At 41.6% G+C, this 27,341-nt stretch overlaps 1 protein-coding gene across 1 annotated transcript; it reads right to left on the bottom strand.

The window, feature by feature from the left end:
• Window positions 1–159: 159 nt before the first annotated feature.
• PPP1CC (protein phosphatase 1 catalytic subunit gamma) lies at window positions 160–21,507 on the bottom strand. The gene is made up of 8 exons (XM_058691256.1): window positions 21,247–21,507; window positions 9,902–10,033; window positions 8,710–8,940; window positions 4,422–4,526; window positions 2,810–3,033; window positions 2,467–2,601; window positions 1,442–1,502; window positions 160–551 (listed from the first exon to the last, which is right to left on the bottom strand). The coding sequence occupies exons 1-8, from the start codon at window positions 21,299–21,301 to the stop codon at window positions 481–483; spliced, it is 1,014 nt and encodes a 337-aa protein (XP_058547239.1). The 5' UTR covers window positions 21,302–21,507; the 3' UTR covers window positions 160–480.
• Window positions 21,508–27,341: the final 5,834 nt, after the last annotated feature.

Below are 27,341 nucleotides of genomic sequence, written 5' to 3'. Positions count from 1 at the left end.
AGCCCCACCCCTCCCGAACAACACGGAAGGACGGCTCAATCTCCTCACCCCACTTCAGAAACGTAGCTCCATCCAGGTTACAAACATGAGCATCCGTATTATAATCCCTCTTTGCAAAACAGACTATTTGAAGGAAAACAAATCCAAATTGAAACTGTGTGGTTTCCAGAGCAATTTATTCATCAAAATCTATTCAATATGCCATCAACAGTTCTCCTGGGTGTGTTGTGCAGATAAATAGACACTGAGAGAATTTAACAAGTTCGTCGTTTAATAAGTCTGAATTCATTTTCACCACATGGTATTGTACACGGTCATCTGTTGAAACAGATTTCTTTTTAACAGATTAAGTTTAAAAAAGTCATAGATACTGTGAGTTCTGTATAAATTGGTGGATAGTAAGTTAGTTCCTTTGTTTTGACTTATAAGCCTCAACTTCACCGCAGAATAAAGAATGCAGGCCAAAGAAAGCATAATCGGTCACTCGTATAGAACAGTATTGTTTCTATAATTTGAAGCTTTCTGAATGGACGGGTTCAGGCCTGATGTAACTGTAAAAAGATTACTTAATGAATAGACTATATGGAAATTGTACAAAATGTTATTAACTTTAATCATTAATAGCTTAAACAGCACTATGTCACTAATTGCTATTCAAAACCAAAAACCTGTTTTTGAATCCCAAGTGTGGTGTGTGTACATAGCCACGCCACCTTGGACTTGGGGGGTGTGTCAGTACACATTTCAACAGAAACTTTGGCTTTAGGAAAGAGTCACAAACATTTAAAATAATGGCTTTAATTGTCATTTTGAGTATACGGTAGGGGAAAGTGTGCTTTAATTAAATATACATCATACCAGTGATGCTGGCAAGGTTGAGTTAATCCTAATGACAGCTATAAAAACTAGTTTGTACACGACAAGACAATTGGAGAAAAAAGCAATCCCTTTGAAACAAAATTAAAAAAAAAATATGTTCACAGTGGTTTGTATCAACAGTATGTATTTTATGACAATAACATGTACAGACTGAGCACCCTAGGGCTCTCTTTATATTCTAAAGAAAACAAGCATTTACATAATTCATGGATTGAACTAAATTTTAAAAAGATCAATTGTACACTTACCCCTTAGACAGGATAAACTGTCCTGGGGTGTACAGCTTTAACACCATCATTAAAGTTGTTTGCAAAAGGAATAGACAATCAAAAAACAAAACATTTTTTCTTGGGAGTGGAGAGTCTTTCATTTGCTGTTATAACCAGCAAATGCCATTCATTAACTCAAAAAATGGAAGGGGGAGCCCACAAACACACTATTTGAGCAAGCTGACCAATACACATTACAGTTTTAAAAATGAAGGTTATATACTGTATGTTACAAGTCCCAACTAGGCAATGTCAAAATGACATCTATTTCTTTGCTTGCTTTGTGATCATACCCCTTGGAGGTGTTACAGGTCTCGTGGCATTCGGCTTCTTTTTCTCTGCAGGCTTTAAAATCTGCAAAGATTCAAAATACAGTGCATTTTAGGAAATATTCTCAACCGCCAATCTTAAGATTTCTTAAATCTCACTCAAATCTTTGTTCAGAAACGTTTTTGGCCATTTAAAACTGCCCCCAAAACTTTGAAGGCCCCCCCCCCCCCAACATATTAATATAAGCCAAGCTGACATGAACATTTTGGTTAAAAATGTTATGATGGACACATTAAATGCATGGACAAATTATTTTGTCTCTGGATAAAATAACAACTGTCTGAAGTCAGACCTTGTAAGTACCTTCAGGCTATCCCTTCTCACACAAAGGAGGAAAGTTCTTTAGAGAGAGCAATGTTTGAGTCTCTCAATCTCTGGGAGCTGCAAGTTCTCCCAGTTAATTGGTAAAACAACATTTTACTGCCACTTGACTTCAACGGCTTTATTTGTGTTAATGATTGGGCTAGGCTAGCTTGAAGCTGTGTAAGTTTAATCGTAATAAGTGAATGAGAAAAAGATTCGGGCAGACTTTACATGTAAATGATGCTTTTGCGCCAAGTGAAGGCCAAATGATGTCATGGACAATCAACAGGTTTTGTAGAAATGAGAGCAGAGTGGTGGGAGAAGGGAGTAATCACACAGCACATTTGGCACCTGGCGGTTAGTTCTATTCTCACATACAAGTGGTGATTAATTTTAGCTGAACACACTGATGTTATAGTTTCAGATTTATAGTAAAGAAGACAGGAAATTCTTTTTACCCCACTTAAATAATGCAAAAACAGTTAAATTCAACACTGCAGGAAAGGTTCTCTGATGATTTTTTTCCCTTAAAAGGGGTCCACTCATTACTGAGGACAAACGCTGGTTATAGGAAAGTAAAAATTGAGTCTATTCAACATAGATGAACAGTAGGCAGAAAGTAGTCTTTTTAAATCAGTAAAATTCAGACATCATAATAAGAAGCAATGTTGAAAACATCCTCTACCTGAAAAGAACACATTAGAGTTTCGTCCACACTCATCATGGCACCTGCATTGTCAAATTCTCCACAATAATTGGGTGCAGAAAACAGAGTGACCAACTGCCTCTTTGCAAAAAATTCGTATCCATCTTCAACCACCTTGGAGAGAAAATGTTTTCAGTATAAATAGGTGTAAATTGTAGGTGAGTAAAACCATTTTTCAGTTTCCCATTGAGTCTGATATCCTCTAGGTCACTTGCAGAGACATTTTGTATGAATAAGCAATACCTACCCACTAAAATCAACAAGGAGAATCTGTGCTCACACACATGCTGTTAAGTGTACATGTAAAATTCAAAATCAATACCTGATGGGCTCTACATATAAGATCCAAATCATGCTTATGGAGAAATTTTGCAACCACTTCAGCACCAAATGTGAAGGACACTCCTCTGTCATTTTCACCCCAGCCTAAGACATCTTTATCGGGGTCAGACCACAAAAGATCACAAAGAAGACCTTGATCTGGTACATCAGTTGGTCGCATAATTCGCCGAATCTGCTCCATAGATTGAAGATCTGGTGATAAACCTATTCAATGAGATGAAAATTGAAGGAAACAGAACTTTAAAAAGGATGTTTGCACTTTAACCGTTCCATTTACTTACATAGAGATGCAGTAACTCTAACCTGGAAGGCTTAAATTAAATCTACGGTTAGGATTTTTTTCATGGCTATGCTTTCTTATTTAGCTTTGGTTTAAGAAAAAAAAAAACAAACTCAACTGAAAAGGCACTAGAATTTATTATATGCACCAATCTGTGGGGCACATTATGTTTAAATGGTATAAAATTAAGATCCAGTGATTTAAAAACAACTACTCTTCAACTCCTTTGATGATGGTAGTGAACAGTGTACATTCTAGATTTTACTACTGACCATTAGTAAGGACTGGGTGCAGAAGGTGCAGATACTCAGGTGTGATAAGCTTTCCAGGGAACCTGTGCTGTCCAAGGACCATTGAATCTATCAGACCAGTTCAGATGTAGCTGACTTTCATCTGAGTCTAAAATCACATGCCCAGGGGCTCCTAGCTAGCTCAGTGGGTGGAGCATGAGACTCTTGATCTAGGGTCGTGAGTTTGAGCCCCATCATGAGGATAGAGTTTACTTTAAAAAATAAAATTAAAAAATTTAAAAACCGTATGTCCAGATCTACCAAAACCAGTTCAAGTATAGGAGGGCAGGAATAATGGCTTTATTAAAATATATTGTTTTGGCTCTCTGATGATTATCTAATTTCTGACTATAGATGAAAAGAAATTCTTCTTGCAATTACTACTTCACAGAGCACAACCACTGAGCAAAATCCTTTTAAAATCCAAATCAGGGCACATGGGTGGCTCAGTTGGCTAAGCAGCCGAATCTTGATTTTGGCTCAGGTCATGATCTCATGATCTGTGAGACTGAGCCTTATATCAGGCTCTGAGCTCTCAGCACAGAGCCTGCTTGGGATTCTCTCTCTCTGCCCCTCCCTCAGCTTGCACTCTCTCTCAAAAATAAATAAACACTAAAATAATAATAATAATAATAATAATAATAAAATAAAAATCCAAGTCATAAAAATTTCTGGAGGATCAAAAACAGACCAAGGAGAGTCTACTCACATTTTCAGTATTCTAGAGGATCTATAGTAGTACAGCCTATTAATCGTACTTCATTTTATATTTAAAAACACTTTCTGCTCTATTTTCAAGTCAAACTGTTAAAGAGCCTAGAATTCCCTGTAACAAATCAATTTCTTACTTTAGATTTCTAGCCAAATGATCCTGGATGTGCCAGACTGGGCCCATGATACAACACATCAGTAAAGGAGAGTTCAGAGGAAGTCGTCCCAATGACAACTCATAAATGTCAAAGTGGTACACACACCCTTTAGAAGGGACAAAATCTATCTGGAACTAAAATCGGCCCACGAACCTCCATGACAGCAGAATATCTTCTCATCCACGATGGCTGCTATCGGTAAACAGTTAAAGCAGTCTGTGAAAGTTTTCCATAGTTTAATGTTATATCTTCTTTTACCTGTGAAAATTTTAGGATGGTTAAAAAGAGATTGGTGTTCTATAGGTCCATTCTCTCAGGACCATTTCTCCCAAAGCAAGGTGCTAATTACCTTTTAAGTAAACAAAAACTATGCTACTAGTTTAATAAATAAAACCCCATTGGAGGTTTTTAGCAGAACTAGATATACTTTAAAATTCCATAGAAGTTTGAGATCAGAATCCCAGATGCAACGATTAAAGATCATTAACCCCCAATAATTATTTGGTAGCACCTACTCTGTTTGAAATCTAGTCTGTTTTGTCCAATCTCAACCCATAAGTAGCTCCTGTGTCTAAACGTAATTATGAACAGATTACACATGTGTCATTACCATCTTCCTTCTGTGGAAGCTTCTGAGAATTAACACCCATCCTATCTCCCACTATCATCAATAGCCTACTGGTACCAGATAATTCCTAGTCCTACATACTCTAGTAGCAGGCACAAATGACTTATAGGGGAATACAGATTTACTGCAGGCACCCCAGGATAACCGTTCCTACAACTGCCACAAAAGCTCACGTTCCCCATAGACACGATGTTATAGGATGGTTATATTCCCTCTACCAGCCCTGTATTCCATACACACTGGAGTCACAGGGTGATCTGGACAGAGCATGCCTTTTAAGGCACTGTTCCCACAAGAAAATCATATTCTGAGTTAAAGACCTACTCATAAACCTTGGAAGCACAAATCTGTCAGAACTGGGTTGAGAATGGCCCAATTGTTGGGTGCCTTTGTCTCCTGTACTCTCCATACCAGAAAAACCAAAGATCAAAGCACAATGTTCATTCCTAAAGCCAAGTTTGTCTTTCGTCTCTTTTTTCCTTTCTTATTCTAGGGACATCTACAGGTTTAAAGCTGAATGTTCTTTGAAAGTTAGAGACTGGCCCAAGCAGCAGGTTCCTGAACCACACCTTCCACTCTAGTGCAAATCAAGTCGGGTATGGAATTTAGCAGAGTTTGGAATATAATGTAAATTCAACAAATACTTGACTTCTCCCTCTACAGAGGAGGACTGTCCTTTTTTCTCATAATAGTCTATTTCTCTGCACCTGGGTATAACTCTCACTATGGTTTACCCTGTTTGTATTTCTTGGGAGGTCACTAATTCCCTATGCCTTATCCTCCTTCATTGGAGGTTTCCAAAAGCTGAACAGAATTCCTCTCTACAAAAGGCTGAAAGGGAACCTGTTCACAATCACCACCTCCAATTTCCAATAATGATAATAATGGAAGAACAAGGCTGGGCTGGTCCTGACCTCCATTCATAAAAGTGATTTGGTTCTATCTCCCATTTTCCACTGTATCTCTGAAGGACCATCCAATGGCTCACTTGGATTTTTCCTTTGCCCATATGCCGCATCTGCCAGTGCTGACGAACCCTCTCCCTTCTTAAAGTCTGCTCTGCTCCCTGATTTTTTATTCATGCAACACACTCCAGATTGTCTTGCAGAGTCCTTTGCTATCTTTGTTGGTTTCTTCAACAAAAACGAGGATTCTTCCTTCTATTGCCTCTGAGCATCTTAACTAAGTCCTGGGGCCCTGTTTTCTCTTCTCTCTACATTTCCTCTCTCAAGCTACTTCACACCACTAGGAACATCTGGCTCCAGAAAGGCTTAGCCTGGATAAATGCCAACGTCTCTTCAAGCTTCCAAATCTGGGGATTCTGAGCCAGAACCCCTAATGCAGTTTCCAATTACTACAGATCAGACCATTCTGGTATCAGAAAAGGGTAACACACATTCACATCTTATCTAACAACAGATACCAGGACTGCAGTCATAAAACTGGGGTGGGGGTCAGGGGGAGAAACCGTAGTATAGAAGAACGCTTATTATACTTGTGAAATAAGCCTAGCATTTAAAGCAGTGGTTTTAAATTGTTCCATGAAAGTCTACATTTGAATAAAATTTTTCATTATAATTTAAAATAAAATTTTAATGAAATTATCGAGTTTTTTAAAAGTCTGCAAACCATGAGTTGAAGGCCACCTATGCCAAGGACACTTTTATGCCTGCCAGTAGACTAGATGGCAAGTTATACCTGCCTGATGGGGGACTGGGGGGAGCATGAGCACAGAGTCAATGAGTCTTGACCAAACAAGAATCAAAACTGATTCCAACCATCTAAAATAACTGTTAAAGTCCTCTGCATTAAATAGAAACCGAAAAGGACATAGCTAGTATCCTCACATTTGGATATATGTCACAACAAAGAGATCATCTGGATTTGAACTTCATCAGTGAAAACATCAAAGTACTTGCTGAATAGTGTATAAAAGGAGCCTTTTTTTTTTAATTTGAGAGCGAGTGAGCGAGCGCGCATGAGCAGGGGAAGGGCAGAGGGAGAGAGCATCTTAAGCAGGCTCTATGCCCAGGGCAGAGCTTGTGAGATCATGACCTGAGCTGAAACCAAGAGTGGGACGCTTAACTGACTGGGCCACTCAGGTGCCCCTAAAAGGAACCTTTTCTAAAAAGTAGCAACTATAGCAAATATCCAACACACAATTTATAAAACTTGCTGCCTTTCATCTCACTACCTTAGGAGTAATAACTGCTTTACTAGTAGTTCTCTGATAGACTCACTGTCAAAATTAAACACCTTTCTTGGGTACCTGGCTGCTTAGTCAGGAGAGCATCTGACTCTTGATCTTAGGGTGGCGAGTTCAAGCCCCATGTTGTGTGTAGAGATTACTTAAAATAACAACAATAAACCTTGCCACAGACTCAGTTGCCCTGGTCAGTTCAGAACCCACAAGATTTTTCTTTGGTGATCCCTCCCCACCTCATCTTACCAGATGGGTCTCAGGGCCTTAGACCACCAGGCAAGTATACAATTGTGGGAGAGGGTAGGCAGGAGTAGGAGAGCTAAGTCTAGAAACATAATCTTTCCAGCAGTGCACTTCTAACAAATGAGCTATGTGGAACTGAGATAGAAAAACACATTACAGGTTATGACTACAGTCTAGGGGAGGGCCACAGGGACAATTCTTTACTGATCTTGTTATCATCACTGGCAAATGCTAGTAACTCAAATTCCTCACCCACCTCTCTCGTCCAAGCCTGAAGCCTCTCCTAGCACAAATAAGCACAAATAAGCACAAAAGGAGGATGGGGTAAGGAGTCAACACATTTTTAAAAAAAAACATTTTATACTTAACACTACAACAACAAAAACTTCCACCCAAACTGGCAATTTTTAAGGCTTTAAGAATCTTGGTTTTTGTCAATTACAACTCAAAGTGCACCTTCAATTAAACAATCCAAAATGGATAATATGTGTAAAATATTACACAAATAAATTTTTGTTTGTTTTCTAATTTTTCTTTCTCCTTTCAGCACATTTTAGGATAGTAACTGGCATTTCTCCTGGGTGCGCATGTGCCAGAAGGAAAAAAAATACAGTATCACAAAATTTAAAAAGCAATTATTTGGGGGCGCCTAGGTGGCTCCATTGGTTAAGTGTCCAACTCTTGGTTTTGGCTTGGGTCACGATTTCACGGTTTGTGAGTCTGAGCCCCACATTGGGCTTCATGCGGGTGGTACAGAGCCTTCTTGGGATTCTCTCTCTGCCCTTCTTCCCCCACTCTCAAAAATAAATAAATAAACTTAAAAAAAAATAAAAATAAGAAGCAACTATTTGTGTATTTCAAGATACCATTTATAAGAAATATCCAGAAAAGGCAAATCTATAGACAGAAAGCAGGTCAGTGCTTGCCTGAGGCTGTGGTGATAGTTGCACAACCTTATAAATTTACTACAAATCACTAGGACAGATTTTATGGAATGAAATCATATCTCAATAAAGTTGTTAAAAACAAAACTATCTATTTGGACAGGTTCTCAGAGTTGTACTAAGAATTAAGTTATCTGTGAATTTTCACAAAAAATGATCTTAAAGAAGTCATCACTGAGACCATTACTTCTTGATCTAATAATCACATCATAAAAGAATCTAGGGCATTATTATACTGCAGCAGCAGTTATTTTTCTACTCCAAGAAAGAAAAAACTACGATAAAGACAATTAATAGAAAACACGAGAGACTGTAACATTTCATCTAAACAGTCATAAATCCTAACAGAAGTATGTGATAGTTCAATTTATGACCAAGTACCTCGGTTTAAGTAACTCTTCCTTAGAGGTAGAAAGTACTTACATTCATCATAAAATCCATAAATTCTATTGATGCTGGCACATTCATGGTTTCCTCTGAGAAGAAAAAAATTCTCGGGATATTTGATTTTGTAAGCCAGTAAGAGGCAGATAGTTTCCAATGACTGCTTCCCCCTGTCCACATAGTCCCCAAGAAACAGGTAGTTGCTTTCTGGCGGGAAACCACCGTACTCAAAAAGTCGAAGCAAATCATAGTATTGCCCATGGATATCACCTAGAAACAAGAATTGTGTTACACAGTAACTTCATACTTCTTGTTCAATCCACTAACAAGCTCTGGAGAGACCATCTTTAAACACTCACTGCATAATGGGATCGATCTGTAATAATGAGAGTTAAATTTGATGGCTAACACTAATTCCCAATCTTGTATCATATTTCAGTTCAAGTGAGCTTTACTGAAAATTTTAAGCATATGTATATGTCCAGAGTCTCACACAAAACTCAACTAATTAAGAATTAATTTTGTGGAAAGAATTATTAATGCCCAGGCAGGCCTTTCTGCCAAGTAACATCGCTTTCCTTTCAGGTCGGCTGATCGATATCAGACCTCTGGCAACTCGGTCCGCAGGGACTGTGTCAGCAGAACTGCTGCACTGCTGCTGAGCCCTGGACCGGTGTGAACAAAGGCACATACACAACACCCACCAGTTCATTCGGCTCTCAATTCCTCCCTGCTAGATAGTGCCAAAGAGCGTTTTACTTTAAAAACATCCATACAAGCTTTATCAATGTAGTCAAATATGGTAGAATATAGAACATTACTCAGATGAACTTCAGTTTTTATACAGATTATCTGCATCTATCATGTAGAAACAGATGACAAATGGCATCAAGGAAGGTCTATTTTTAAGCATAACCAGTCTTACTTTAAGCTTAAATAGAATTCCTATATATTCATATAGTTCAGACCTTTTCTTAGCTCTCTATTCAGTTTCATCTCTTTTCTGTTTATATTCCTTTAGTGAAATAATTTTTAGAAAATCTGAAGCACATCTAAGTAAATAAACTAAATCCATTAATGGTATTTATTCAAAAGCTAAAATTATTTAATTTTAAGTGGTTCCAGGTTATTCATAAACAGCAAATGATTCTGCTGGGTAATACAAGCTCATCTCTATATCCTTGGGTCAATCAATCATATAACCAAAAGCTGTTCATGTGCCAAAACCTACCACATATTTTGAGTGGTGCTTCAAGTTCTAGTAGGATAGGCTGACTGAGAAAGATCTCTCGGGACTTTAAGCACAGTCCTCGGATTTCATTCTCCTGTAGCTGGACATTCTTACCAGGCTTGGACCCTCTCACTGCAGAGAAGAAAAACTCCAGTTAGTCAAATGAAGTCAAAATCCAATTTACCAGAAAAATTACAATGATCTGAAAAGGCACAAGTTTTAATGAGGAGTCAAAAACACAGTTTAACTGGCTTTCTGACTTGACTCTATTTTCTCAACACTTATAAAGAACATGGTTTTAAAGACTAATTAGAACTATAAAATCTTAGACAGGATTTCATCATTTAGTTACATCTTCTATACCAAGTTAAGGCTTCTTATGCTGTCCTGAACAAGGAGCCACGCTCTGTATGAATACTGTTAGAAAAGGTCTTCCTTGCAGAAATCAGACTCGCCGTGGCACAGCTCGAGGCCTCCGTTTGCATCCAAGCCACACAATTGGCTTGTTCACCTGCAGCCCGCCCACCAGGCCATTGCTTTTTGCCTCCGATCTTGTCTTCTCTTCTCCAGCCTTATAAATGAATCAGTATGTGTACAGCAGGGGGTTTCAGAGATTGTCATGTTACTGAGTTGGTTCTACGAATTTCTTGTTTTAAAATATGAGATTGGTAATGCTCAGAAGCCTGCCCCAATCAGTGCTTTTCAAAGGGTGATAGGTAACCTATTAAGAGTTCTATGAAAAAATTTAGGTGTTGTTTGCATTTCACTGAAACACACTTTAATGTTCATTGTACATATTTTGCCGTGCAAGCTCGGAGCCTGCATCTGTGAATACAATCATGACCTTACAGGGCAAAGGATGTCCATGAATGATGTAAGGAAGGTTTCCTAGTAATCTGAACAAATAAAAAGAAAAGGGAGAAAAGAAAGCATGGTATAGTACTAGGTGTTGCCCACATCCAGGCATTCTTGTTGGAGTTCTGTTCACTATCAAAGTTGAGCACTCCAGCTCCGTAACAGTTAATTTACCAGCAAGTGGGCAGGAAATGAAATTTTGTTTTGATTTCAGTTGTAACAGGTTAGACAGTCGCTAAGTACAGATTAAAGAATTGCTAATTTTACCTTAACTTTACAGTTATCCAGTGGCCTGGTTAAATACAGGGATTGATTATCCTCAACTTGCAATCAGTCCTAATACTCGTTTTGCATAAAAGACTAACGAAAGCAGGCATTCTATGAACTACAAGCGAAGCAAAAACAAAGAACCAGACTAAATATAGAATGTTACGTCACATCCCTCCACCATTAAACCCAGTATAAAATGATTTCGTTTTAACAAAACCACAAAACCGACCAGATTACATTATTGTTGCTAATTTAGGGGTGCCTGGGTGGCTCAGTCAGTTAAGTGTCTGACTTCGGATCAGGTCACAATCTCACAGTTTATGTGAGAGATCAAGCCCCATGTCGGGCTTTCCACTGTTGGCTGGGGTCTGCTTTGGAGCCCCTATTTCCGTCTCTCTATGCCACTGACACCCTCCCCCCCCCCCCCCGCTTTCTCTCTTAAAATAAACAATTATAAATAAATAAATAAATAAATAAATAAAGGTTGCTAGTTTAAATTTCATCAGTTTTGGAGGCTTTATATTCCAATTACAAAATCATTCAGTCTAATAGCTGAATAAAAACAGTAAGTTTAATTGCTTTGTTCTGTAAATATCTGATGTTACAGAGTGATAAAAATTACAAGTAAAAAACCCGATTGTCTGTTGAGAACTCTTTTCCATTAAAAATGTCTGTGTTAATTGGGTGCTCAGTCGGTCACGTCCAACTCTGGCTCAGGTCATGATCTCACGGTTGGGGAGTTTGAGCCCCGCAATGGGCTCTGCACTGCCAGTGCAAAGCCCACTGGGGATTCTCTCTCTCCCTCTATCAAAAATAAATAAATACACTTAAAAAAACGACTATGTCCAAGTTTGAGAAATACTGTCCTAGGCAAAGCCATTCTTCAACCTGAACAGCCACTGAAACCCTGAGTTCTCTGAAGAAACAAGTTTGAGCAGAAATGGAACACTGTGTGGAGGGGCTTTTATTTTTTTCAATGAACAACAGTAAACAAGAAAAGATGACAAGAGGGAATGGCCAAACTCTTGAAGCACACAACGAAGAGAAAACGTTAAGGGTGAGCAATGGACTGGGAGCTGGCCCCAAGTTTCTGTATTAGTTCTAGAGCCTGAGCAAATCACTACTTTGAACCCCAAAATATGTAACTGAAGTAAACAACTGCCAGACTCCTTCTGATAAAAATATTACGAAATGAGAAGCAACGAAGAGGAAAGCTCAGTAATGATAACGTTTGAGGGAACATATGGAATAGACACACATAGCATACTACAGCAACTGAGCAACAAAAAATGGTTTTTCCAGATCCACAGTAATTTTCTCTCTAGATACACACAGTGAAGAACTCAAGAAATGCTCCTGATGGAAAGACGGTGGGATTCCTGTTTCACTGGCCAGAAAACCCCAATCATTAGCAATTATACTACAAGTCAGCCAGAAGTTTGGGCAGACAGCCCAGCAGGAAACTTTATTTTTGGCTAGGAGGGGACTCCTAGAAGCTTCTGGTTTTCAACCTCAATCTTTTCAGCAGAGCCCTGTAAGTCCTCCAGAAGAGTATGCAATAATAACTTACACCTATATGGAACAAAAGCTATACTTTTTTTTTTTTTTTAATTTTTTTTTTTCAACGTTTTTTATTTTTATTTTTGGGACAGAGAGAGACAGAGCATGAACGGGGGAGGGGCAGAGAGAGAGGGAGACACAGAATCGGAAACAGGCTCCAGGCTCCGAGCCATCAGCCCAGAGCCTGACGCGGGGCTCGAACTCACGGACCGCGAGATCGTGACCTGGCTGAAGTCGGACGCTTAACCGACTGCGCCACCCAGGCGCCCCAAAAGCTATACTTTTTATAGGAGAATGCTATCATAGTAAATCAGTGCCATCAGATTAAATCAATCTTGTTAATATAAATTTTACTGGTTTTTAAAAAAAAATTTTTTTTTAACGTTTATTTATTTTTGAGACAGAGCATGAATGGGGGGGGGGGGGGGTCAGAGAGAGGGAGACACAGAATCTGAAACAGGCTCCAGGCTCCGAGCTGTCAGCACAGAGCCTGACGCGGGGCTCAAACTCACGGACCGCGAGATCATGACCTGAGCCGAAGTCGGCCGCTTAACCGACTGAACCACCCAGGCGCCCGTAAATTTTATGGTTTTGAAGGCTTCCCACTACAACCTTCAGACATAGTTTATGTTAAGTTTTCTTGTTCTGTTTTCCTGTTTGTCCTATGAGTGGAGTGTATAGATAAGTAAAAAGCAATACTGCCAACATTTAAAAATTATCCTCTACGTGAATAAGGATTAAGTGCAGTTTTTCCAGAACAGATCAAGAATTTATATCTGAAGAACAGTGCTCATTAAAAATAACATGGCCCTGTGATGCCTGGGTGGCTCAGCTGACTAAGCCAACTGAACTCACGGTTGGTGAGTTTGAGCCCCGCATCAGGCTCTGTGCTGACAGCTCAGAGCCTGGAGCCTGCTTCAGATGGTGTCTCCCTCTCCCTCTCTCTCTGCCCCCCGCCCCCCCGCCCCCAACACACACTGTCTCTCTCAAAAATAAATAAACATTTAAAAAAAATAACCTGGTCCCAAGGCTTCTTGAATTCCCTACAATTAGCTCAAGGAATAAAATTATAAAAACGGAAACTCTGCCAAAACCACCATCTACCAATTGGCAAATACCTGTTCATCCTTCAAGGACCGCCCTGGAGAGCCTCTTCTGTCTACCTCCTCTCCCTTCATAAGCCCACTTGCTTTCTGAAATGCTCTCACGACACCTGGACACCACTCAGCACACGTCATACTTAGTACTTTGTACTGTGATTGCCATTTCGCTTCCACCTATTCATCTGAGCCTCCCGGCAGACTATAAGCCCCAAGACCACACCACTTGCTCAGCAGTGTACGTGCCACGGCCAGTATGTGGCAGGTGCTCAAAATCTGTCGTGTGAATGAAACCTGGATAAATCTCTAAGCGCTGATGACTTGTGGTATCAGAATTAAACACGCGTACCAGACTACATACTTTTGATTAGTTAAAAAAAAAAAACAACAACCCGTGTCTGTTCTTTAAGTTAAAAATCAAGAGAGTCATTTTCCTATCAGCCTTTAATAGAGCATTTTTCTAGTTGTAAAAATCTAGGATTACTCTTAAATTTCAAGTTGAAAATGATAACAATTAGAAGATAAAGATTTCAAAATGTGTTTTAGCAAACCAAACGCACACTGGATATTTCTTAAAAATGGCCATATGGCAGGGGGTGGGGGGCGCCCGGGGGGCGCCCAGGGGGCTTAGTCAGTTGAGCTTCGACTTTGACTCAGGTCATGGTCTCGCAGTTTTTGAGGACTGGTTTTTGAGTTTGAGCCCCGTGTCAGGCTTGCTGCTGTAAGCGCAGAGCCCACTTTGGAGTTTCCCTCTCTCTCTGTCCCCTGCTCTCTCTCGCTCTCTCAAAAATAAAAGATTTTTTTTTAAAAATAAAAAAAAAAGGATGGCCATATCGACCAATAGCACATAAATCTACTTCATTATTTTCGACGTCCATCAAACAGAATTACTTACTAGTTGTAGATAACATTTACTAAGCGCTCACCATGTGCTGGGCACTGCACTAAAGGGCTTTACGCTGCCATTTAATCCTCACAGCAATCCTACGAAGTTAGGCTCTCACTTCTGTTACAGCCTGGGAGAGGTTTAGTGACTTGGTCCAAGGTCACAAGAGCTTTTAAGCACACCGGGCCCCAAAGAACTCTAGGTCTAGTGGTGCTTCTACCATACTACTTTCCTCCCGGCTGAGGATTTGTTCTTCTTTAACTTCCAAACCAAAGGAGCTTTTACAGGACAAACCATCAAAACCCTAATATATGGTCACTGCTCCCTAAGAAAGTTCCAAGATGGGATATAAAATCATAAGGCATCCTTACAGATGAGAAGCATTAAATCCGAACTAAATTAGGCAATCTGTTAAAACTGTCAATACTTATTAACTATGCTTCAAACATTCAAGAAAATGGGTGTAGAGTATCTACTATGTGCCAGACCCTCTGGCGGATGCTGGGGATACCCTGGCAACAGGATGGACAGGAACCTTATCCTTTCTCTTGTGGAGGACATGAAAAGTAAGACCAACTAGGTAACTGCATCTTGTTATAAATGCTACAATGAGAACTCCCCCCTCCCCATAAAGATTATAAAACTAAAAGGTTTACCTTAAAGGTATCTTCAATATCATTAAAAACACAAAGGCTTTTTAAATAAAAATATCTCTATTTTATCACTAGTAGCTACAAATAGAATTACAGTGCAGCTCTACTCAATAAACATCAGTCGATACTTACCTTGAGGTTTAAAGCCCTCACTGTACTCTGTGCATAGTGGGAGAAAGGTTCATAAAAAAAGAGACCCTAGGTGGAAAATTCAAGACTTGTCACCCCATGTCACCTTCTTAAGTAGTAGCCGAGGTAAGCTCAAGTAGTAAATATCAAATTAGTTCAACAATTGCCAAAGGAATCCAAAATATTCCAACAAATAAGAATTCCACTTTCCAGATGGAGTGTTTCTCATAAAGACAGATGCTAGGTATTGCATGGAAATCAGTAGGTATTGTGAACATGTATAGGTTAGTGATCAAATACATTAATTTAGACCTTAAACATACAACTTTGTAAACACTTTTCCCTTTACCTGGCTAGAAAAAAAGAATTCTGAAAAATGCATCATGGCTGTTAACAGCAAAGGCTGTTCTGTAAAAACTTATCTATTTATCTGGCAAATCACTAACATGAGCATACGATAAAAACTTCCATGCAATTTTATCAAACTGACAAAAACTTGAAATAATAAATAAAAAGAATGTTTTTGGTGATTATTTGCAACACCAGCTTTTTCTTACAAGTAACACTAACTTTTCTCACAGCTTGCCAACAAGCAAAGTAGAGATGAAAACTATGCAAGGAAATTTAAGACTACTTTGGGATTATTTATGAATAATAAAAAGTATTCTTCTTGCTCTTTAATTAGAAGTCCCTTAATTGTTGAGGGGCACCCTGGGTGGCTCAGTCGGTTAAGCATCCGACTTAGCTCAGGTCATGATCTCACAGTCCGTGAGTTAGAACCCTGCGTCGGGCTCTGTGCTGACAGCTCAGAGCCTGGAGCCTGCTTCAGATTCTGTGTCTCGCTGTCTCTCTCTGCCCCTCCCCTGCTCATGCTCTGTCTCTCTCGGCCTCAAAAATAAAGAAAAACATTAAAAAAAAAAGAAGTCCCTTAATTGTTCAAAGTCTTACTGAAGGAACGGCATACACAAAAAAAGCCCCAGATGAATTACAATAAGTTTTAGAATCTATGAATGACACAACCAGCATAAAAATAAGTCAACACAGATTTTGCTGTTTTAAGATAATCTTATTAAAGCAGGTGGTAATCTTAAAACTACTGCACATCATATTCACTGCAGTGACAGAATCAATAACTTCACTAAATGGAAGACAGATTTAGGAAAGGAAGACTTCAAACCAAGACAAACAGGGAATATTTGCAACATTAAAACTTTCCCACAAACGACTGAATTCTTTTCTGCAAAAAAATAGAAAAGACAAAAATGTTATCAAGAATGCTTTGGTTTCATTGCAAAGTCACCAGGAGGAAGACTTCCCACTTTCGGGCCATCTTAAAACTGTTTCCTCACTATACCCTCCCCTCATTGACTTTCCTAACTGCTGCCCTTATTCTTTGGCCATTTAAAAAAAAAAAAAATTTTATTGACGTATAGGTGACACACAATGTTACATTAGTATATACTTTGGGCATTTAGAGGTCATACCAATTTTCTCAAAATAATCAGGATATAGTTGCAAAACACTTACCTACTTGCTCTCAAAATATTTTGAGTTTTCTACACCTAGAGTGAACCCAGTTTATTGAAAAGCATTTTTCTTTTCAGTCTAACAACCCATCTTGATAAAACACTACTAATTGGACTCGAGGTCTGACCCTACATTTTATGAGTGGTTTTCATTTTCACAAGCCTTAATATCAGTGACACCCATTCCACTCTACACAAGGGATGCCTGCAAATCTTAGAGCAGTGGAGAATTTGGGAGATTTCAGGTAAATCAAGACCACTAAGTACATCATCTGTTCCTACATGCTTTGGATACAGGGGTCTGATCCTAAAACTTAATAATTCATCCCAGAGTTCCATAAAGTCCAAAATTATGAAATCTTTCCTTATTCATCATGAATAAGACTTTTCCAGTTTTGAAGCAATTCACATCAGAATATGGTCTCCTTCACATATCAACCTTTAAGGTCTCCTAATAGCCCTGATTTGTAAATGAAGTGAATGAAATGGTCAAGTTGGTATAAAATCAGTACCAACCACTGCCTTGCTTCAGGATCAGTAATCCTCACCTACCTCAAGTAAGCTGGCACTGGCACACATTTTTGCAGAACAGGTCAAAGATTATTATAGGACTGCAGCGTCAAAGACAGAAAACAATCTCACCAACTAAACTCTACTTCGGCAACGGATCACTAATGCGTGGCCCAGCACTGTTTCCACCTCACCAGCTTGGGAGAAGGAAAGCCTGGCCTTTGCTCCCGTGGCTAACATTCCCTCAAACACAACATCATGACGCACACCATCCTGTTAAGATTTCACTGATGCCTCCTGCTACTGACAAACAAGGGGACGCTTCAGGCATAAGGAGAGCAATCCTTTCCATGCTGTGGGTGAGGACTGGTGCAAGCTTCAGTTCGTGTCTCCAAGAGATCTCTCCTCTCCTGCCTCACAGGAGAGGGTGAGGCTTACCGCCGACACGCAGTAGCGGGGACAGCAGGGAAGAGCAGAGGCCTCACAACACAGACTTCTTGTAAATTAGGGAGTTAGTGACACAAACTTGGGTATCACTGTCTTTATCAACAAAACGCCCTATGGTAACTGCTTCCAAGAAAAACCTGTATCGTTAAAAAGCATGACCTATTAAAAAATAATAAATGCAGAGGTCTCATTAGAAAAGATTACTTTTGTTTTCTTTGATCAGAATTTTACTAACTGTATAAACATGTTTCATATCACACCAAAGAGCCAAACACATGGGTCACTGAATTTTAGAGAGTATCTGAACACTCACTATTTTCAGGTGAGCTCTTACACATCAGAGAATTAAAGCAGTAGGTGCTTTCTGAGGGCTGGGGCAGAAGTCATTATTTAAACGCTAAAGTAAGTAGGACAATTATGCAAATCCTGACAAAGTCTTGCAGTCTGACAATGGCCATCTTCAGAGCCAAGATGCTTTTTGCAAATCAGGATGTGAAATGTTACACTGCCTGCTATGTAAGAAAAGTACTAGCCATCACTGCTCCCTGAACCAGCTCACTTACAAAGTTAAAACTCTGCCCTCTCACTTTTCTCTAACATGGTAGGAATATCAGGCCAAATCAATACCTGGCTTATTTTCTCTCTAAATCTCCCAAGTTTTAAGGTACAGGCAATTAAATAATTGAACATTAGTTAAACCACGAGTTTCAAGTTTTATCACCAGCAAGGCATACAGCCTGGATAAAGCTTCCGAGATGGATCACATAGATGATGCCTCAGCTAAGTAAAAACAACGTAAGAGTTTAGAGTAGAAAACTGCCAAGCTGTACTCTAAATCAACATGCTGTTTTTCTTAAATAAGACCTCACTTTGAGTTGCCTTGTCAGTACTACTACTGAGCCACTTCTCCACTAAGCTTGCAGTCTTTGACCTTTTATTTTTTAAGTTTATTTGAGAAAGAGAGAGAGAACACGCAGGGGAGGGGCAGAGAGAGAAAGAGAGAATCCCACACAGACTCCACACTGCCAGTGCAGAGCCCGACGTGTGGCTCCATCTCAGGAACAGTGACACGAATGCTAGAGTCTAGAGTCGGAGGCTTAACTGAGCCACCCAAGCGCCCCCAATCCTCCACCTTATATGAACATACAAAAAGAGATCACAAAACTCCTATTCCATTGTCAGATATGCTTACACCTTAATTAAAATTCTTAGAGGAAAATGTTTTGGGGGCATTACCCCCCAAAATCACAAAATTTATTATCAACTTCTAACATATATATATTCACACACATATAATCTCCTCCCTCAATGGATCATCTTCAACCATTTCTCTGCCAAATTAACACTGATGAGAAAAAAGGGAATTTAAGCATATAGTACTGTGCAGGTAGCCCACTCCGAAGGCATTAAGATACAATGCTTTTTTATATTAATTTCAATGAAAAATGAAATAGTAAAAAAATGCAGTTTTCAAGTGCAACATAACATGTAAAGAGGAACTATTAAGAAATGATTGATCTCATTTTAGATGATCTAAGTTCATCAAGGTAAATTTCTTAGCATGATTTTAAAAATAAGATTGAAATGAACAAATCTCTTATGTGAATAGAATTACAGGCAACATAGATCTTAAGTTAACAAGACTTAAATGGTTTTAAAGTTCTGATGATTCTAATCAACACAGATTCCAATTTTTGTTTCCTCAGTGAAATAAAGCCCATCTAATCTAGAGACACATAACCCTGCACAGACAGAAGTTAGATTTAAAAGGAAAATATTTAATAAAAAGTTCCTTTCTTACTGCAAACAGTTTTAATTGGTTTCTGTGGCCTTATATAAACCAAAGGACTATATTAACTAGCATGAAAATACAGTTCTTATAATAAATGTCAAGTACTTAACGAGTGACAAGTTTTTCACACAATGCACTGACATTTCAGGGATCCTTATACACATTCAGTGAGTTTTCCTTTAAGAAGGTATAAAAGTAAAAAAACAAAACAAAACAAAAAAACCAAAAAACCCCAACACGGATTAAGATATTCCCAGGGGTTTCATTTTAAATGACTTATTTAAAAGACCTGCAAATTCTAGAACCAGAGTTACCCCAACTGTTCTTAGTCTGGACTCCATCCCTCAAGCATTTACAGTGCACTATTTTAAGAGGACAGTATAAAGGCAAAAAAGCAGTGAAAACTCAGCCAAACCTACATTATCCAGCGCCCAAATCAAGAAAGAGATTTGAATTCTCCCAAAGCCTCAGAAAAAGACATTAGCATTAGACCTGGAGGGGGTGGGGTGGGGGGATTCACTTCCGCGACCCTCTTTGAAATCCAAACTTCATCGGTCTCCCAGGTCAGTATCAATCAACTGTCAGGCACCTCAGGAGTCTCAGGTCAACCAAAATCCAAGCTTTCTTTTAACCTCTGCCTAACCGCTGAGCAGCTCCTTCCTTCAGACACAAGGTGGGTTGAATGTAGCAAGTTCTAACTCCTGGCTGCCTGGGTTTGAAACCCGACTGTCACTAATGTGTGACCTTGGTCAAGTGACTTAATGTCTCTTGTGTTTTAGTTTCTTCTGAAAAACAGGAAAAAAGACCAGCACCCACCTCTCAAGGTTGTTGGGAGAATGAAACTGCTCTATGTCTGACACATAGTAAGCGCTTTAGAAACGCTGACTATTGCTATGAACGTAATTATGAGATGAATGCAAAGCCTCATTAATACAGAGCCTGGCACAACCGGAAAGATAACGAAACTGTCACCTGTCACCATCGCTGGTTTCAGGTTCAGTGGCACGTTCAGAAAAGAGCGCGGAGACCTCTTCAAGATAAGGATAACTTAAGAAGAGTATTTGGGAGGGCAGGAGGGGATGGGTTCCAAGACCCTCCAGAGATATGAACATTCGTCACCAAGTAATAAGAAATGGGGCGCCCGACACCAGCCCCACACAAAAATAAGCAAGACAGGAAAGAAGCCCCCATAGCCGGTGGAACCCACAGCCCCATCAAATTCCCTTCCGAGAGGACGAGTACCAGAAAGTAAGGAACACGCCGTCCTGCAGGTCGGACCGGGTCCCCCAGCCCTCTCGCCTCCAAAGACTGGTCCCGTTTGCGGGGCGCAAGGGGGTACGGACCGGAAACGTGGGGGTGGGGAGCGGAGTTTTCAAATCTCTGGGAAGAAGGCTGCACCTCTGAGCGATGAATGAACGGGGCCGGGAGGGTCTGCGGGGTGGGCCGAGTGCCGGACCCCGGCCGGCCTCCCTCCGGCTGCAAACCCCTGGCGCCACGAGCCAACTCGCGGGGCTCACTCCCCTCGGCGCTGCAAGCCCAACCGGCCTCCCAACTCCCCCTCCCCCGCGAGCCCCCGGGGCGCCCGCCTCCCCTCAGCCCGTCTGCCGACCCCTTCACCTTCCAGCAGCCGTTGGATGATGCTGTCGATGTTGAGTTTATCTATATCCGCCATCGCCTTCCCACCGCCGACCCTCCCGCAGCGGCGCCGCCGCCGGCTCGCGCCCGGGACTCACACCTCCTTTCCCACGCCACGAGCGCAGAGGCGGCGGTGGCGGCGGTGGCAGCAGCCGCGGCGGGTCCCCCCCCCAACCGCCCCGCTCCCTGCTTCCTCCTTCTCTCCCCACTGGAACCACGAGAAGAACAAGATGGCCGCCGACTCCTTAGCCAGTCTCTGTCGGCGCACGGATGCGCGCGGCGGAGTGCAGCGGCCCGGCCGGGACTTCTTTATGGGCCATAGGGCGCGCGGGAGGGGGCGGGACCAGAGCGCGGGAAGGGGGCGGGGCCAGAACGCGGGAATCGGAGAGGACGGTTGAGGGTCGTCGCGCTCCCGCGCGGGATCCCTCCGCCAAACGGGCCGAGCAAATAGGCCCCCTGGCGGGAGCGGGAGCTGCAAAGTTGCACGCGGGAGTTGGGGATGAGACGGTAGACGCAGGTGTGCGCTCCTAGGTTTGCAGTCTCCGCCAGATACTGTTCATTAAGCTAGATGTTTGCAGACTTGGCCATGTGGAAGCCCACCGGGAGAAATCGGGGGTCCTGGGATTTACCTCCTAAGATAAATCTGGGGTGGAGGTGAAGACCGTATTAAAGAGAAGTAGGTTGATTTATTTTGGGTTCAAATTTGATGGGATTTGGGGGCAAGGACAGGTTCATTTGGCCACTAATTTAAAAAGTCGTCTCCGAGATAAATCAAGAGGTTAACAGTTTTTCATTCTGAGCGGTGGGATTATGGGTATTTGTATGTTTTTGTGTACGTGTGCGCTCTGTAACTTTTACGTTTGGGAGAAAATGTTTTTAATCCACTCAAAAATTTTTCATCTTTCCTATCTTTGGATTATCTGTCTTGAACTCGGGAATTTATATAATCACCGGAACGATTACCCTGATGTAAACCAGAATGAAGGTGAACAAGCGTGTGCAAGCAGATAAAGGGAGAAGTTGCAGAATTCCCGCGTCGGAGCTTGAGGCCGGAAGAGAGGAGCGAGTTTGCAGAGGCCGGCCGTGCAGTCAGTCCCGTCCTCTGCAGACATCCTAGGAAGCTTTGGCCCGTTCCCCTCGGCTTCCCAGTCTTTCCAAGTGCACCCCTCTCCAGGAAGCCCCCAAAATACGCCTCCTCCGAGGGCTCCGTGTCGCCTTTAGCTAGCTTTGGAAGTGCAGCCCACACTTAGCAAAACATACGCTCTTTCCTGACCTTTTACATTTGCCTGTTTCCTCCCGCAGCATTTTACAGTTTGCAAAGCTCTTTCCCAACCCCTGAGAAATTAATTTTGTTTCCCAAGGCATTCGGGATGCACATCCCATCCCCAAATGCCACTGAGGTTATTGCACCACCTGGGCATCAATCCTTGCGGGTACGGGTGTACTTCCTGGGCCGGCTTCTTGCACGTGGACGTGTGGTCCCATTGCTGCTGGCGGGGTGGGGGTGTGGGGGTGGAGTGTTGAAGTTCAGGGTTCCCCCTGCTTGACTCAGCTACCAACTCCACTTTCCCCAAGTCTTAATCTCATTCCCTCGTGCTGTAGCTCTGCCCACCAGAAGATACACAAGTGTCATTTTTCAGCCTAGGGCACAGGGCCCAGTTGGTGACATTCAGAGTTGATGCCCAGCACTGTTGTGAACAGCTGGCTGTTGAGGTCAGGGTGGCTCTTGCTGGATTCTAGGAGACTTTGGGCTCCTCCGGGGCAGGGTGCATCATGGCAATGGCAATTAGCACAAGAATATGAAAGACAGCGATTCATTCAGCAGACAAATATTTATGGAGCACCTACTCTGTGCCAGGCATTGTTCTAGGCTGGGAAGCAGGGGTGAGTAAGATAGACAAGGCCCTTCTCATGGAGAGTCATCTAGTAAGCCAGACAGACAATAAACAAAGATGCAAATAAAAACGTCAGCTTCTGATAAGTGCAGTAGAGAAAAAAAAACCAAACACTGCACTCATTTTCTTAGTATGTGCCAAAAATGATCTCATCAAATCCCCAGGACAATCATCCCCATTTTACAGATGAAGAAAGTGAGACACAGAGAGGCTAGGTTGTCTTCTGAAGGTCACACAGCTAGTAAGTTACAGAGCCAGGGCTGGGACTCAGGACGGCTAAAAACCAAAGCCCTTGTTCATATGAAACAAATCACCATTGTGAATGCACCACACCAAGCACAATCCTGACACGTAAATGGGGAACCCAGTGAAATGATCTAAACATGTCTCTACCACAACAAGAGTGCCATGATTTTCCACTCACAAAATGGCAGGTATGTTAATATCTGTTGACATCATCAGGGCTGCAGGAGGAGGACTTCAGACTGGACTGGGTCATAGGGAGGGAGGGCCTCTATCCACGTGCCATTCTTCACTGGGCAACCCCCCTGGAGTCCAGTTTTGCTGGCATGTGTCTATGCAAATTAGCTGGCTTAGAGCCCAAGAGTGGCATCAGCTCACAAAATAGGTCTGAATGACTCCCAGAAACCAGCTCTTGGAGGAAAGAGCTGATTGGCCTTTTTCTGCCATTATCGATACTAATGGTCTCCCAAAGGACTAGCAGACAAGTATTTGCCTGAAAGGCTACCGTCTAATAGGTGGAGTCTCCTCTCTATGCCTCATTTTGCCTATCTAGAAAATGAAGATAGTGGATTAAAATGTGCTTTTTGTGTGTTCTTTCTTGGGTCCACAGAGCTTTTTTATGGAGCTGCTGGAAATGATGGGGAACTGATGGGGTTCTGGTCCCTCATCCTTTGCATCAGCCAAAGCAGAACCGCACTACACACTAAACACTCAATGTTAACTATCACTACTATTATCTTTTATACATTGAGTTTCCGTGTAAGAGGGGCTGTGGCCAAAATGTTTGAAAACTCCATAGTATTTCTAGGGATACTTTAGCTTTGAGGAGAATTCGGGCACCATGAAATAATTAAGCCAAGTGGATGGGGACCATGGTGAACTGGAGAGCCCATACCCCATCCACCTAAGGAGCAGCCACTTTCACTTTCAGTCTGTTGAGGCCATGTGGGAAGCATGCCCAGTGTGGCCAGATCCTCTGAGTCCTCAGGAGAATTTAGGCATATGGGTTTTTATGTGAAATGTTCCAATTTTTAAATTGGTTGGTCATAAACTCAAATCCTAAAACACTATATGAGGCTGACAAAATCTATCTGGACTACATTTGGCCCTTGGCCAATAATTTGGAACTCTGTTCTAGAATGTTGGGGGTGAACTCCTTTCCCTCCCTTATCCCAATTTAATGAGCATTAGGATTCTTGTTAAATGATACAAAGAAATAGTGTTGATGAGGCTTGCCAGTACATCTGAACCCCCCGCCTGGATATTCTGGAGGTTTTGTGCAAAGTCAAGAACCGTAGGAAAAAATATGGGTGAAAACCTTTGACAAAGTCCACAGTTTTGTTTCAATATCCTGTGGTATTACCAATAGACACTGGTATTCTTTTTGGCAAATGTTCACTGGGGCCTTACTCTGTGTCAGGCACCGTGTGAGAAGCAGGGGGACACAGCAGTAAGCAATCCAACATAGTCTCTGCCCTCATGGAATTCTCAGTCTAATGGAGAAGATAGACGGGAACAGAGAAACCAATCAAAGAAGGTAATTTCAGAGAGTGGTGAATTTTGTGAGATAATTAGAAGAAGTCATGTGACTACATAAGAGAGGGACTCTTAGGATTTGACATTTGAATCAAGATCTGAAGGATAAGAGAGAGAGTCATGGGAAGAACTACACAGGGAAAGAGAGCTTTCTCAACAGAGGGAACAGCAAGTACAAAGGTCCTGAGGCAGGAACAATCTTCCAGCTTTGGAAGACTCAAAGATGGTCAAAGGGTCTGGAGGATAGTGTGAGGGGCGAATGTTGGGAGGGAGGTTGAAGAAATGGGCAAAGGCCAGACCACTCAGGGCTTAGAAAGCCATGGAAAGAAACTCAGATTTTATTCTAAGCCTAGTGAGAAATCACTGTAGAGTTTTAGTGAGAGCAGTAACATGATCTAATTCATTTTTAAAAATAAGCTTTTTATTTTGAAATAATTGGGAATTTACTGAGAGTTGCAAAGATAGTACAGAGTTCGTGTATACCTTTCACTCAGTTTCCCCTTAATGTTAACATCTAACCCAACCATGGCGTTGCTCTTAATTTTTTAAGACCCCTATATCATAAAGAAATGTTGGATCAGAAAATATATAACAGGGGTGCCTGGCTGGCTCAGTCGGTAGAGCATGTGACTCTTGATCTTGGGGTTGTAAGTTCAAGCCCCACGTTGGGATGTAGAGATTACTTAAAAATAAAATCCGTAAAAAAAATATTGCATACATTATTACCCAGAGAGCATTTTCTCCTAAATATGATCCGACTTCGTTTGAAAAAGACCCCTTTGGTGTCTGTGAGGATGATGGACGAGTGGGGTCAGATGCTGCAAATCAGGGAGGGGGCTGATGAAAAATATGGAATCACTGCTCTGAGCCTCCTTTTCCTCATCTGCGAGATGGGGACAATATCACACATCTCAGAAGGCTGTTGTGAGAACGTACCTTCAAATGTACTTGGGGAGACAATAGTTACAAGATCGCAATGAAGATGCTGATAATAATAGCATATTTTTTGAGTACTTTGTGCTAGTCCCTGTGCTCGGGGCCTTTCACGCATGATTAGGGAGAGCAGATTCTTTGGGATATTCCCACAAGCCTCCGGTGAGGGGGATTTACATGGGTCTTGCAAAATCTCTCGAACCATCCTTGGCCCTCATGGAGTTTATGCGGATGTTGGGCGATGTACTTCCATCTGGACTTACTCCACAGGGAAATGAGGATGATCATCACCTGGTTAAACATTCCTTAGCTTCACAAAATAGCAAGCTATCCCAGTATCTGGAGAGTGGACCGCACCGTCATCTGGAACTAAGTCTGGCAAAAGAAGGCTCACTTGAGAGTAGGGTCTTGCAACCTGGGCACTATTGACATTTTGGGCCAGATCATTCTCTGCTGCGGGGGCTGCCCTGTGCAGCATCCCTGACCTCTACCTATTAGATGCCAGAAACATACCCCCCTCCCCAATAGTGACATTCGAGAATGTCTCCAGGTACCACTATGTGTCCCCTGCAAAGTCAAAATCACTCCCTCTCCCATCCCCCTCATAGGGGACCACTGCTTTCAAGCATTTCGAGGCCTGTGACAAAGTGGCTTTGAAATTGTTTTGTTATTCTGTAACTTTTAACCCTATGTGTCACGTGCCTTGCCAGACGAGCTTCTTTGACTACTAACGGCCATCAGCTATTCAGAATTTACTACGTATTAGGCATTGACCTAACTTTTGCGTTATACACATCTTCTGGTTTCATTCCCACTTAATCAATAGAATGAGTCATTATTTCCATTTGATACATGGAGAAATCAAGGATCAGAGAGGTTAGATGGCTCACCCAAAGACACGCAGCTAAGAAATGACAGAGCCTGGATCTGAACCCAGACTTGTCCAACTTGAAGGGCCACGATCTCTAACCACTCTGTCACGCTGGGCCTCTGAAGACAGGGTGTTCGAGAATCACGTGGAGAAAAATATTTTTTAAACAATAAAATGTCATGCTAGTATTAAGTCGGAGAAGCAGAATGGAGAGAACTTGTTGGACTCAGGGATTGGAAAAGCCAAGTTCTAGTGCAAAGTGCACATGTGTGCGGCTTTGGGCAAGTCACTAGCTTGACTTCCTTGGTGAGACATGCTCCGTCAGCCCAGTCCCACCTTCCCCCACGTGGCGAGATGGCCCTTTGAGGAACAGGCAGTGCCGGGCCCTTGCATACATGTTCATGTTTACTTCCAGCCTCGATAATGCTGGGAGCCACAGCCCTCCTTCCTTTTTAAATTGAGATGAAGTTCACATAAAACGAACCATCCTAAAGTGTACAATTCAGTGACCTTTTGTACATTCGTTGTGTTGTACAAACATCACATCACCTCTATCTGGTTCCAAAACGTTTCCATCACTCCAAAGAGAAAGCCTGTAC

Source organism: Neofelis nebulosa, chromosome 11, assembly GCF_028018385.1.
Source record: "Neofelis nebulosa isolate mNeoNeb1 chromosome 11, mNeoNeb1.pri, whole genome shotgun sequence".
NCBI lineage: Eukaryota > Metazoa > Chordata > Mammalia > Carnivora > Felidae > Neofelis > Neofelis nebulosa.
This window is presented reverse-complemented; position numbering and strand designations above follow the sequence as displayed.